This window comes from Daphnia magna, linkage group LG6, assembly GCF_020631705.1.
Source record: "Daphnia magna isolate NIES linkage group LG6, ASM2063170v1.1, whole genome shotgun sequence".
In the NCBI taxonomy this organism is placed as follows: Eukaryota; Metazoa; Arthropoda; class Branchiopoda; order Diplostraca; family Daphniidae; genus Daphnia; species Daphnia magna.
In genome coordinates this window covers 4,318,876-4,332,231 of record NC_059187.1, presented here as the reverse complement: position 1 = coordinate 4,332,231, position 13,356 = coordinate 4,318,876, and the positions used below count along the sequence as shown (strand labels likewise).

General features: G+C 40.5%; 2 protein-coding genes and 1 long non-coding RNA gene across 10 annotated transcripts; 2 read left to right on the top strand and 1 right to left on the bottom strand.

Annotated features, from left to right (window-relative positions):
* The first annotated feature begins 409 nt into the window (after nt 1-409).
* On the top strand, nt 410-5,563 carry LOC116924601. Of its 6 annotated transcripts, none has more exons than XM_045175487.1 (6): nt 410-1,019; nt 1,733-2,114; nt 2,199-4,746; nt 4,824-4,945; nt 5,007-5,123; nt 5,200-5,563. In XM_045175487.1, the coding sequence occupies exons 2-3, from the start codon at nt 1,747-1,749 to the stop codon at nt 3,067-3,069; spliced, it is 1,239 nt and encodes a 412-aa protein (XP_045031422.1). In that variant the 5' UTR covers nt 410-1,019; nt 1,733-1,746; the 3' UTR covers nt 3,070-4,746; nt 4,824-4,945; nt 5,007-5,123; nt 5,200-5,563. The 6 variants fall into 6 exon arrangements, with proteins under 6 accessions (XP_045031422.1, XP_045031423.1, XP_045031421.1 ...); XM_045175488.1 differs by having other exon boundaries at nt 4,824-4,954; nt 5,026-5,123; XM_045175486.1 differs by having other exon boundaries at nt 4,824-4,954.
* A 366-nt stretch (nt 5,564-5,929) lies between these two features.
* Nucleotides 5,930-9,666, bottom strand: LOC116924598 (probable ATP-dependent RNA helicase DHX35). Of its 3 annotated transcripts, none has more exons than XM_032931115.2 (14): nt 9,224-9,666; nt 8,957-9,171; nt 8,650-8,885; nt 8,495-8,579; nt 8,232-8,427; nt 8,003-8,161; nt 7,775-7,921; nt 7,573-7,714; nt 7,314-7,504; nt 7,111-7,217; nt 6,785-6,872; nt 6,508-6,717; nt 6,284-6,437; nt 5,930-6,097 (listed from the first exon to the last, which is right to left on the bottom strand). In XM_032931115.2, exons 1-14 carry the CDS (start codon nt 9,246-9,248, stop codon nt 5,977-5,979), a joined length of 2,076 nt encoding a protein of 691 aa, XP_032787006.1. In that variant the 5' UTR covers nt 9,249-9,666; the 3' UTR covers nt 5,930-5,976. The 3 variants fall into 3 exon arrangements, with proteins under 3 accessions (XP_032787006.1, XP_032787005.1, XP_032787007.1); XM_032931114.2 differs by having other exon boundaries at nt 7,994-8,161; nt 9,224-9,664; XM_032931116.2 differs by lacking the exon at nt 9,224-9,666 and having other exon boundaries at nt 7,994-8,161; nt 8,650-8,875; nt 8,957-9,097.
* Nucleotides 9,667-9,901: 235 nt separating this feature from the next.
* LOC123473894 lies at nt 9,902-11,270 on the top strand. Its single transcript, XR_006648271.1, has 2 exons — nt 9,902-10,702; nt 10,861-11,270. It is a non-coding gene; the product is annotated as an uncharacterized LOC123473894 (long non-coding RNA).
* The last annotated feature ends 2,086 nt before the right edge of the window (nt 11,271-13,356 follow it).

Here is a 13,356-nt window from a genome sequence, read left to right as displayed (position 1 = left end):
TCCACGCCAAACAACCAGAAACTACTCAGTTACTTTTAGCGAAATGAATTTTTTTCGTTCTACTACTCTGCAATTCTCTTTTTGTGGTCGTCAACAACCCAGCTGAATAAAAAAAAAAGAAAAGCTTTCAGACGCGCCTTCCAAGTAGCGCTGGAGTGTGGAGAGAGAGAAAGAGACAGAGAGAAGTGTTGTTGTACAACGCAACACCAAAGGATTTGGTAAAGGCCAACGTTATTGCCACCACATTATTGCGCATTAGCCGGCTGGTAGAAAATAGATCGGATCGAGTGTACTCGACAGGTTTGAGGTGTGTCCCTGACTAGTGCAGTGGCTGATCTGTGCTAGTGCACAGTTGCACACCGCACGCAATTTTTTCTGCCCCCAGCTGGCAGCTGACTAGCCGCTCGCGAGTATACCGTTGACCTACTTGCGCAGAGAGCCCCGTTATACAGATAGTAACCGTTGTTGCACCAGTCTTCTCTCTCGTGTCCGTGCGACTAGAGCGTGAAAAATCTCTCCTTCCTTTAAAAACCCTTTAGGCTTCAAATGTGTCCCTCGGATGACGTGCGAATCAGCTCCTTTCTGCAATTGAATCTGTTGCCAACGCCTTTTAAATCCAGTGTCGGATGATCTGAATTTCACGTGCGACATTTTCATCAATTTTGTCGTTCCCGTTGTGTATTGATTTATAAAGCACCAGCGGCATCGCCGTCTTTGCAATTCGTCCAGGCCAGCATTTCAGACCCATAGCCACTCGATCCTGCTTGACCAGTGAGTGAAGCGCAAGTCTGGAGGTCAAATTCTTTTCTTTTTTATTGCAATTCTCTATTGAGAAAAAAATCCGTTAGAAGATCATTGCCTCAGGTGCGTGAGCGCTTGTGCATATATCCGAGTGCTTGTGTGTCTCCCGCATTACGTGGACGTTGCCGATCGTTCGGTTGGCATTGAGAGATCAAGGATTTTATTTCGTCGAGCCGCGCGGCCTAGACACTGGAAAACCACTGGGTCGCCAGAATTGGGTAACGTTGAGGCTGTGACCTACTTTGTTAACCTAGATAAACTTTCCCATTTCTCAGCGCGCGCACTGCCAAACGCCGAGCTTCGTTTTCTCCTGTCGTGCCTACCGTGAATGCTTTTTGTCGCAACTCTCTCTCTTTCGTTTCTCTCTCTCTCTCTCTTCGTCTTATTTCTCCTATTCTCTCTTTTGCCTTTTGTACTGAATATTACTATCGTTTTCACTTGTGCAGCCTTCGTCATCCCACTTTAACACGCCCCAACTCTCCTTCTCTGTTGTTGGCTGCTGCTTTCATTCATAACCCGGCCCATTTCCAAAGAAGGTCAATCAAGTCAGCTCATCAAACGAGTCACCTCCTGTGTAGTGCCCCAATAACAATTTACTTTGATGTATTCTGCTCAACTGTTAATACTAAGCTGCAGACTGCACAACTAAGTTCCTTGTAGTCTCCCTTTCGCTTCTTCAAGTCGCAGGCTTAGAGGCTCGTCGTTTCCATAGCAAAATTTACTCTCACTTTCTACTTCCTCTCAACTTTGAAATGCGTTCCAATCGATTATGACTCACGTAAAGTACAGTGATCCTTAATTTTCTATTGAAATGAAAAACCACTTGATTTTTTAATAATCATAACACAATTTCAGTTTCAAAGAACATATTTTATGCGTTTTTCAATTTCATTAGAGTCAAGATGTCAATTTTTTTATTTTTCTATTGCAGATGGAAGTTGACAAATGTGGAATTTGACGAATCGACCGAGGGCTGGAGACCCACATTGCTGGACAAATCGTACAAACATTGAGACATACAAAGAAATGGGCAGTCCTTTGATTATTATGCCCGACAAGTTGAATCAAGACTCTCAAATTAGCGTACTACGTGCTCGAGCAGTGATCCCTACTGTGAATATTAGTAGTGCACCCAAACCACCTAAAAAACGTTTTCTGGAGGCTGCTGCTGCTCACCAACTAGAAGAACAACAGAAACGGGAAAAAGAGCAGCAAGATAAGAGTAAGGCCAATGCTGAGGATAATTCAGCTCTGATGCAACTGGCCGAAATGTGTGTTTACTATCAGACAAGCAACACAAGCCATCCTTCGGGGTAATTTCTTTGTTTCATCTAAAGGTTTTTCTGAAGCATTAAATATATAACACTATTTAATATTTGAATCATTAAAAACTTCAGATCGTGGTCACCTGTGACGGGCGGATGGGATTGTGTTGATCCTCGTGTAATGGCTGCTGAAAAGCCTGTCGAGCCGACCGTTTACTCTATCAGTATGAACAGTGCAGTTCAAAGTGAAGCCAGCCCAAAAGCAGCAACTCCATTCTGGAATGGATGGGCTAACCGGTCGCTTCTACAGCCGGAGCAAAGTCTTGGCGGCCGAGAAGAAGATGAAAATGAGGAACCATTAGACTTGAGCGGCGAAGAGACTATCCGAACCAACCAACAGGAGCTAATTGATCATTTAGTAGAGAAGCTGTGTGCCCGGCCCGTGTTCGGAAAATTCTCCTCCTTGGTTCAAAAGAAATTATCGTTGTTAGAGCCTTCCCCGAGTTTAGAGACTAGCACTGCCCAGAATTCGTCGAGCGAAGTCAGCAGCTCAATCGATTTGAAAGACTCGGTCACGGTCGCCGTCAAAGATGTGAATAGGCGAGACTTGCCTTTGAAAAAACGTGATCCTTCTAGCCTTCAGGAGAGCTACGATCAACGAGGAGATTACTGCGATAGCAGTACAGCAACGAAACTGGAATCCTCGTTGAAAGAAACGGTCTCATCAACGAATAACAGTAAGAAACCCGCTCCTAGATCGTGCAAAGGCAAACGCTACTTGGAGTTCATGTACGAAGGTCGGATCACGTTGAGCGGCCGGGGATTGAAACGGGCCGAATCAAGTGAACATCAGACTGATGATCAGACATTGCCCTGTGACCAGTCTTCCATCGGCAGTAAGAACAATAAAAGGCAACGTCAACTCAGACAGACGGAAGCAGGGACCGGCAAAACTACTGTCTCTCTACGCGGCCGCAATGCCAAGTTGCGCAAACTCAGCTGAGACCAAATTCACATTCGTCGCTGTATAACTTGCTGCCTATGTACATATAGCTTTGAAGAGAGAAAAATCCATATTGCTGTGTATCTTTTGGCTGTGCGTTTGGTCTGGACTTAGGCATGGACGCTTATCATTTTCAAAAACACTTCACTATTGCTCTAAACCATGCGAGTGCCAATTCTATGTTTATTTATCGTCCCCGTATTCGCAGATACATGACCACTACCCTTCTCTTGTCTCATCAAATATGCTAGTAGAACTCGGAAGTGGTTGTATATCTAGTCAAGTTAAATTTCACAGTTACTCGATCAAACCATTTAGGCTGCTTGTTTAAAACGTCCTTTCTTCTCTTTCTTTAATTTCGTCCATATCTTTGAGCTATCGTGTCTGTCAGACACTAAATCACGAGGAGTACGATCGCAGTCATATTGTTGCTATGTAACTGTGTTACAACTTGAGTACCCGAACTCTGCGATGATGAAAATCAAATCTATAATCGTCACTATTAGTATACACAAAATTAACAATAAAAATTCTCCTTTTATTAGCGATTGTACAGAAATCCTGTTTGGAAATATAATTTAGCACTTTTCTTTCCTTTATTTGCATATTTTTCTTACATGTAAACAAATTCAATCTTGTAAGGAATACAATACCACACTGAATGAAGAATGATGATTAAATTTTTTTTTCAATATTAATATCAACTTTTCTGAGTAAAACATAAAGCTTTTGGGATGACCCAATCTGATTGCTATATTCGTTCGACGAATTCTTTTTACATGAACTACTAATAATTGACCGATTTGGGCTTTGGGCTATCGTTAGATTAAAAACGACGCGATTTTAAGATGCGTAATTATGAAGGTGTATTCAGAATACGTTTCATTTGTTTTCTGTTAATAATGCATCAAAAACCTGTGGAAGTCTATAATGGTGCAAAGCAATAATAATAAAGCCTAATCTTCTCATCATCACTTACTTCGAACCTTTTAGTTTAGGCTCAGTATTTCAGTAAGACAATTAAAAACCAGGTCTACCGACCCTACCGACTGTTGTTTGTTCGAAACGTTCCTCTTAAATATGCCAAGGCAAATTTACTTAATGTAATTAGCGTCTAGTGTTTAGTTTATGTAACCATTTTTATGATGATATTCATATATGGCATTACTTTTTACATCCCAACCTTAAAAAAAAAATGATCACCTGTCCTCAATTCTTACCTGTGCCCTTGTGCATTACCTGCAGCGGGAGAATTCTAGATTGTGGAACGGAAAATTCGGAAAGAAAGATAGTCCTTGTATGAATAAGCATTTTTTCTGTCCCCTCTTTATCTCATTATATTAGTCTCGAACAAGGTCATTGTCAGTTTGCTGCTCTGTTCCTTAGCGTAAAGAAGTTAAATTTTTTATTCCGCCATTCATACAAGTGTGGGATGTGAGGGTGTGAGGGTGTGTGAGTGTGTGAGTGTGTGAGTGTGTGTGAGTGTGTGAGTGTGTGAGTGTGTGAGTGTGTGAGTGTGTGAGCCGAACGTGTATATACTACTATGAAACAGATATAGTAGTTTATACCTTTTTGTGTCCTAGTTCTGACAGGCTGTCAAATTTTTCTATTCAACATTTAAAAAAGTTCTTAAGCAGTTCAACTTTTTTACTTCTGTGTTTCCCATGTATCTACAAGGTATGTTAATACCCAGTGTAGTTTTTTACTATTCATGGTTTGTCAACCGGTCTATAACCATCTATTTTGTGAAGCAGATTTTTTCCCAACACCTTCTGGTCATCTGACAACCGCTGGGCCAAATGCAAGGGAAGGTCCAAGCATGAAGGAGGAATGGTCCAAGTGAAACTGGGGCAATGCAGAAGAACAAGTTCACTTTGTAAGCAAGGTCAGTGTCATATAACCATATAAATCTAAATTATTCTAGCTGTATCTAACAGGCAATGCGTTACTTCGTAGCGCCACGGGGATTCCAAATTGAACTAACGCAATGGGCCAATGCCGATGCCAACAATAGTTTGGGATAAAAAATGTCCTTCGACGTTCAACAGTCACAAGTCTAACTTTTAACAAAATGCCGGTATTTCTCACCTTAACGTGTAAATGTACGTTAAAAATTTTGGCTTATTTCAGGTAGCAGACAAAATACAGAACGTAACGCTAGGCACTGCAATCCACCCGTTGGGTGGCGAGTTTTTCAACGTAGAGTTGTTGGTTTCCCATCTTTATGTGATCATACCCTGTAGACATTTTCTATCCATTTCGTCGCGTGTGAAACATCATCAAAGGTGACAGATTTCCGTTATCCATTAAGGTCCGGTGTGGTTCATCAAGGACTTTTACCGGTATGTTTAGCTTTAGCTTGATATAGTCTTTTGTCTTTACTCAACATATATGTCGCTCTTGTGATCGCCATAAACTTCAAGGCTTTATGTTTCCATATAATCCATGATGTAGTCTACATCTTCTCTGTAATAAATTGCTTTTTCGACATCGATACCACGAAAATAGGTTTTGGTCATCACTGTAATGGAGGGTAGGCCAGTTTGACGAATAGAACTTACGATTTCCAAACCCACTTGGTTGCTCACTTTGTCTGCCATTCTTATATTGTGGAATTTTAAATCACATGATTTATGGTATTAGAACCGTATGTAGCCAATAGGACAACTAAACACTAGTTCGGAAATAGAAGATGACAATGTTTTGAAGAGGATTTGGGGAAGCTATGTCAGTCATACCATAAAAGGAACCTTTGCTTACCGTTTAAGTAAACTCACCAGTTTCCTAACGATAAACCCAAATAGATAAGATATTCTATTCTTTAATTTGATGATTGCTTTTTATCGAGTTAGTATTTTGCTTAAGGTGTACACGAATTGCAATGTATTGTGCTGCGTCGTAACATAGTTATCTTTCGGTAACTTTTTGAAAATAATGCGGTGCTAATTCCTCCAACCAAAGCGGATCGACGATGGTGATGTCCCGCATGAAAAGTTGGGTTGTCTGTAAAACTTCGCCAAAAACAACCCTGGGGAAGAGAAAATGTAACATTGTATTTACAAAAGAAAGTAACAAGGCTCTTGGCCTATTAAATACGTGTTTTCTTTGATTCTAGTTAATAATTTCGCCCCAAGACTTCCAAGCTTAAAGGTGCCAATTACGGCAATTCTACAACATCTAATAACACCACAGCTGTGTAAAATGAGTAACTAACCATGGCACTTTTTCCTCTGCATACAATATGGAATGTGGGTGAACGTTAAGAACAACATCTGCCAACACAGTTTTGTACTCCCCACACGGATGAAGGTATGCAGTGTTTGTGAAAAAACTGGAAGCTATGCAACGCAAAATGGGCTCAATTTCTCCTAAAATGATATGAAAAGATTATTTAATTGCATTGATTTCCTTAAATTCTTCAGTTAGTAAAACACTGACCTTCGGCTGAGGAATACGGTATACCTAACCGCTGCAGCAATTTAATTAATTGGCTGCGTAAAACAAGGACACGCTTGAGCGCTTTTTTATTGAGGTAGTTTGACTGACACCATCTTGGGCAATCTCCGTGCTTTGTGAAAGCAGTTACCACGTTAAGGTAAGTAATTAAATCTCCTTCACAGGCTTCAAATTTCCGTCTTGCTATGCGAGCTGTGAAGAAATGTTTAGTCTTAGCAAAATTAGGAATAAATACGTCATGCCACTTTAATAAGCATACCTTTAATACTGTCTTGGCCGCGTGTGGGATAGTAGAACAACGCTTGCACCTGCATCGCAGCAACAATGGATGCTATTTCCGCAGAGCACTACAATAATCGCAGAAAGTAAGTCATGATTACTGAAGTTTAAATAAAGAAGAAATTATAAGCAAAGCAATGATTCGTAGTAAATTCGCCTGTTCGTTAGCTATCAAAGTCAACGTAAAACTCTGGCTTTGATTCTTACCATGTACCTTTATCTAAGCGGTGGTAGCAATACCTTTTAGATTTTACTTTATTAAACTAACATTTAGCTTAATAATAATCATTCCCCGATAATCTCTACCTTAAATTCGTTTGAAGAAATTAGCATTTTTGCCATGATGGGCTCCACTGGGAATTCCGCTATCCTCAAACCCGTAGGATCAGTTAGACAACCCGACGAATCGATAGCTGTAAAATATGTCAATTGAAAAATTTGCATTAATTTAATAACATGTTAATATTCATTGTCCTAAAAGACAGAAACGGAAAAGAAAAAAGTTAAACCTTTCAGAGCAAATAGTAGTTCAAGTGCCACGGCAAGATGTTGAGCTGGCGGAGGACTAGGAAAATCAAAATGAATTATGTCGTCTACACCTAAAGCTTTCAACTGCAAAACTGCTGATGATAAGTTGCTCCTTTGCACTTCTGGAGGCGTGAATCGATTCAGTGTGTAAAAATAATCTTCCGTGAATAAGCTAAAATTTTTTATATCTTCAGAAAGGATCCGTAAAAAAAAATATCGCTAATATAATTTCCTACGTACCGGTACGCTTTTCCAGGTCTCATCCGCCCAGCCCTACCAGCTCGCTGTTGAGCTGAAGCTTGTGATATTGGAACAACAACCAGTGCATCAGTCTGGGTATCCGCGTTGAACCATTTCAATTTTACAAAGCCGCAATCAATAACTGTGAAACGGAAGGCAAAATTTGGTAAGACATGGAGAAAAAAGTGATTAGAAAATTAACCATAAACTATTCCAGGAATAGTAATAGAAGCTTCGGCTATGTTGGTCGCAACTATAATTTTTCTGCGTCCATTTGGAGACCGTTGAAAAACTTGTAACTGATCTTCATTTGATAATCCCCCGTGCATTGCTAAGACATGTAATTTATCTAAAAGTTTTTACAAAAGAAAAGAAATTAACGTTTAGTTAGGCAAATTTCTATACAAAAAAAAAAAAAAACCTTTTTTACTGGACTCAGCAATTGTATTTGCATATTCTTTTAGGAGTCTCACTGTCGTTTCCACTTCTTCATGGCCAGTTAGAAAGACTAATACATCTCCAGGCGGTTCATGAATTGATATTTTAATAACAGTGTCTACACTTGCTTTCACATAATCTGGAACTGGGTCTATAATTAGAAAAAGTACCTGTACAAAACATTTAAGGTAAGATTTTTTTTTTGTTTGCTATTTTCTTACCTTGCACATAGAAAATGTCAACAGGATAACATCTGCCAATAACATTCATAATTGCTGCCGTTCCCTTTTTATATTGTTGAACTTCTGTAGATCCATTTTCATCAATTGTTGATTTGTTTTTCCATGTAAAATAATTTTTTAATTCTTCGGCATCTAAAGTGGCCGACGAAATAATAAGTCGAAGTTCCGGTCTTTTCTACGTCAAATTAGCAGAAACACTATTAAAATGCGCGTTAATACTGAATCAAAAATTATAAAAATACTTTAGCAATTTTTTTTAGTAGGCTAAGGAGTATATCAGTATTCAGAGATCTCTCATGAACTTCATCAACCATAATTACACAATACCTGTGCCAGAATATATTACAATAAAATTTAATATCATTTGCAGATTCAAATACTCAACTATAAAACTTACTTTTTGAGCAAAGGATCAGTCAACATTTCACGCAGGAGTACACCATCAGTAACAAATTTTAACCTTGTTTTGATTGAAATCTGTTCATCAAATCTGATAGAATAGCCAACTGTTTGCCCTAGAGATGTACCCATTTCATCTGCTACTCTTGAAGCAAGGCTCAAAACTGCCACTCTCCGTGGCTGTGTGACAACTACAGTTTTACCATCACATCCCCATCCTGACTCTAAAAGATACTTGAATGCATCAATGCTTAATACTATCAGAAAAGATTAAAAAATAATTTAAATCAATAATTTATACTTACTTGAGGAACCTGTGTACTTTTTCCACTTCCTGTTTCTCCAATGAGAATGAGAAACTGATGAGTTTCAAGCAGGTATAAAAATTGGTCACGATTTTCAAAGATAGGAAGACGTTTACGCTGATTTTCAATGGATTGTGAACGATGAGGGTTGAAAATAAAACTAGTGACTTCATCACTGTTGAAATCTGGTCTTTCTTCTTTCCAATCTGGCAAATCTGGACAGCGTTTAGAGAACGAGAGAAGGCAGCAATAGGAAGTAAAACCTACCAGTCGGTTTTGCAAATTTAAACATTTCTTCTATTTTGTTTTTTACTAGTGATTTTTCACTATCTGACAACTGAAGACAGTTTTCAATGAGGAGACGCTATAACGCGATTTTTAACTTAAGAACTATTCCCAACTATATTATACCTTTTTCAAGACTAAACATAAAGAATTGTTGGAGAAAGTTTACAACTGCAAGCGGTAATATCGTCTGCTTTTGAAGTCGTTATCTACGGAACGCTAAATAGTTAAACGAAACGCCAAATTACCCCCTAAATTTTCAGCACCCCAGGGCCCAGACAGCACCATAAATTTTTTTGCTGGAAAAAACACAAACAGCGTAACTAGCGATATTAATAAGAGAAATTAAAATTGTTATCGATCTAATATATTAAAGGTTTTTGTATCGATTTTATCGTTTCTAATAGACAAGCAGACGCATTTGTGACAATACAAGACTTATCGAAAGATTCGAGAATATCACTAAACACTAAACAAGAAACAAAGGAGAACAAATGTAGCATCAAGAATCAAAGAACCCCTACTCACCAGGAAAGATAGAAACCGTAAAGGACATCTGGTGGTGTATATGAGCTTCAACGAAGCTTAAGGCAGCATTGCGTCCAGCAGCTGCAGCACCCATACAACATAAAAAAAAAAAAAAAAAAAAGATTCGAGAATACTCTAAAACTGGCTGCAGACAGTACTTCCACTTCTAGGGTAATTGAAAGTTGGAAATTGCCATCTAGGGTGCTAGGGACTTTCTAGGGATATCGTCTTTATTGGGAATCTAGGGATTTTCTAGGGTTTTTGCGATTATCTATGCAGAGACATAGGCCACTATGGCTATCTTGTGTTTTCCCTCTCAGAAATGGGGTAGCCTTTTGCTGGGAAGATATTTTCCACCCGACAAGAGCGCCTCTTGCAGGTGTGTTAGTGTTCATTCGACGCAAAGACTCATTTGTAGCCAGATGGCGCTCGCAACAGGCGAAAAATCTCCGCCCTGAAATCCTCGTTATTTCCTAGTGTTCCTCGCAGGAGGGTAACCCTTTTCTGAGAGGGAAAATGCAAAATACAAAATTGCATAGTGGAGCAACCATGGATCTATAGCTCTGATCTACGCAAAAAAACAAATCTGTCAAGTGGTGATCGTGACCAGCTTAAAAACTGACACGACACGATGCTGCAAACGTATTTGGGATGAAGTTATCAACAATACATCACATTTATGTTCCATTGCACAGCAGCTTTACCTATTTGTGTATTTTAGTATAGTGGCAACCAAGTCGTTGTTCATTTCGTCATTCTTTTCATAGCTGTCCATTTCGAAACGATCAAAGAGAGATCGTATTTGACCCTGGGTTTCCTTTTTCCTGGAAAGATAAGATTAGGTATATGCACCTACACAATTCCTAAGGATGGAATGGACGTCATTCCATCACATGATAATGAAGATTCGAGACGAAAATAACCACACATGAGGTGAATAAAAATACTTTTGTTTTGTTTCTTAGTTTGCTATTTACTACAAAATATTGCTGATTGCATTCTGTAGATGTTACCCTACTTAGATTTAGAAAAAAAAGTCATGTACCAAAAATTGATTGGGGAAAAAAATGGTTTATTTACATTCAAAATAGGCTTTTACTGGATGGGAATTTTGTGCAATAAGGATACGATGGAACGAAAGTGTGACAAAATATGGATAAAAATTTGGACGAGAATTTTGAAGCATATTTACAACGAGGGAATTAAAATGTGGCGGAATATAGGTTAAAATTTTAATGGAATTTTGAAGCATATTTACAAGAAAATAAGCAAGAAACTCGTGGCTATACAGAAGAGGAGAAAAAAGAAAGGTATCTACGGGCTAAGTTGATAATAACCACCTCATTATCTCGTGGAAAACGAGTGACTACCGATTTTTACAGGCAGCAGTCATCGTTTCTCCAGTGAGAATCCCTTGCCAGGCACCATTAGTTGGCCACCAAGCTTAGAAGTTGAGGTCCATGAGTCCGACCAGAACCCCCGTTTATGGGAAAGTTCCAATCAAAACCCGATGGAGCCACTCGACCAGGCACCGTTTATAGGCCGCCGAACCAGTGTTGGTTTACTAACTAGCACATAGAGAGGCTTTGACTAAGTTTTGGTTTTGCTTACGCATAAGCAAGAGACACAAATGCAAGGCAGAAGGAATTGTTGACAGAACTCTGCCACCGTAACCCGCGTATTCACAAGTCAGTGGTGGACAGAAGTTCCGAATACAATTCCCATACCTGCCGTTGTGAAATTCACGAGTGCTTTTCACCAGATGTTCACGTCAAAGAGAAAGAGAGAAAAGGTGAAATGTGTACAGCCAGTTGAGCTAGACATTTTCAAACGAAGTTTGTGGGATATTCTGCCATGAATTCCGTCATGCTGTTCACAGAAGGTAAAACAACCATGTTGCGAGCAGGGGGGTTAACCCAGTCAACTTTGAAAATACCTGGAAGCTCAGGTAGTGGGACGTGATTTGGGTATACTCGCTCACCGTCAACGAACAACTTCAGCTTCAGCTTGCGACCATAAAGTGGTGTTTCATCGTAGAGCAGGAGTGCTTTGCGAGCGTCGTCAGGGCGGCAGAAAATGATGCTTGCCTTACCGGAGTAAACTCCGTCCTCATTCAAATGCATGCTGAAGAATTTAACTGGTCCGGCAAGTTTTTGAAAGTAGGCGACAACTTCTTCGCTGGGCCCCGAGAAAGGAACGTTCGACACGTGTAAGTACTCGTCTTGTGGTTCTGCTTTCACTTCGTGAGTTGGCTGGGGGACGAAAGGTCTAAGGCAGTCCATAACAAACACGTAGGGAAGGAAAGGTGGATGTCCTTCTTCTAAGGGTTTCAAAGACTTTTTCTTCTCTTGATGATTTTCAAAGTTGGGATGGATCAGTTCGGCGTCCACGGATGCAGAGGCGACAGATGTCTTATCAGAATCTGATGTCTCCAATGCTACAGGAGATGCAGCTGGGTTCTGTTCGTCTTCCAGGGTCGCATCAACAGTGGGAGCCGAAGAGGGGACTTTGTTCGCCATCAAATAAGCTACTCGCTTCTTCGCCTTTCGGCGTTCTCTCAAGGCAATGTTCCTCTTCTGACTTCCAGTTGGCGGAGGTACAGTGACAGAGTTCAATTGCGAATCAGTTGCAGCCTCCAATTCAATTCCGCCAGATTGAATCGCTGTTTCACCAGGTTGATCATCTCCTGAGCATGGTTCCTGATGGACAACGACGAGAGAATCTGCCAGTGGCATCTCCTCTCGCCATCCGTCTTGAGGAACGTCATGAATTTCGGGGACAATCAACGAATCGGCGTTAACTGGTGCAGAGACGGTATAGCTCTGTGTTGGTAGAGTGACGGAACGAGCTCGTCCGATGGTGACCTTTCGCACGGGAATTCTGGAAACGAATTTTGCTCGTGGGGCAGATCGGGCCCGGTTGGCGGATATATCTTGGTCGTCCTCGCCTTTAGGGATGTCATGATCCTGACGGTCTAGGCGAAATGTGGTGCTTGCAAGGATACGCACCGGGATCTTAGAACGAAAGAAACTGGCCTCATCTGGTTTCTTGAGGGGTGCAGAAGCGTATAGTGGCGTCTTGAATGCAAGAGGAGATGGTGTACGCGCCTCTGTCGCGGAAGGTTTCGTATGAACTGCAGGAATGGCTGGCTTGGCGATGAACTTGCGAACGCCCGGTGGTAATGCACGGCCACGCACTTCTGGAAAAGCCTTCTTGGTCCCCGGCAGTGGTGGTGGGGGTGGAAATGCTGAGAAACGTGGCATTTCGATGAAGATCGGATGCAAAGGAGATGAAAATGAGGAGAATGAAGCCAAAACTGAAGACCGGAGATTGGAAAACGGATGTGGGATGGAATAGTTCTGAAAAGAACTGTTGGTGAATAAGTTCTGAAAAGAACTTTTGGTGAAATAGCTCTGAAAAGAACTTTGGGTGAAATAGCTCTGAAGAGAACTGTTGGTGAAATAGTTCTGAAAAGAACTTTTGGTGAAAACTGGAGGAACTTCGATGAAAACACGGGTAAGTCACGAGGGAAAAAACAAGAGGTAACTGCGAGAATTCTGAGGAATCTGCGATTAACATTTCAATAA

Excerpts from the sequence above, each read along its gene's own strand:
- LOC116924601 (XM_045175487.1), top strand. The coding sequence starts at position 1,747 with ATGTGGAATTTGACGAATCGACCGAGGGCTGGAGACCCACATTGCTGG. Across the intron at positions 2,115-2,198 it reads AACACAAGCCATCCTTCGGG|ATCGTGGTCACCTGTGACGG; the intron begins GTAATTTCTTTG and ends TAAAAACTTCAG.
- LOC116924598 (XM_032931114.2), bottom strand. The coding sequence starts at position 9,248 with ATGTTTAAATTTGCAAAACCGACTG. Across the intron at positions 8,428-8,494 it reads TACTAAAAAAAATTGCTAAA|AAAAGACCGGAACTTCGACT; the intron begins GTATTTTTATAA and ends AATTTGACGTAG. Across the intron at positions 6,438-6,507 it reads ACCGTATTCCTCAGCCGAAG|GAGAAATTGAGCCCATTTTG; the intron begins GTCAGTGTTTTA and ends ATATCATTTTAG.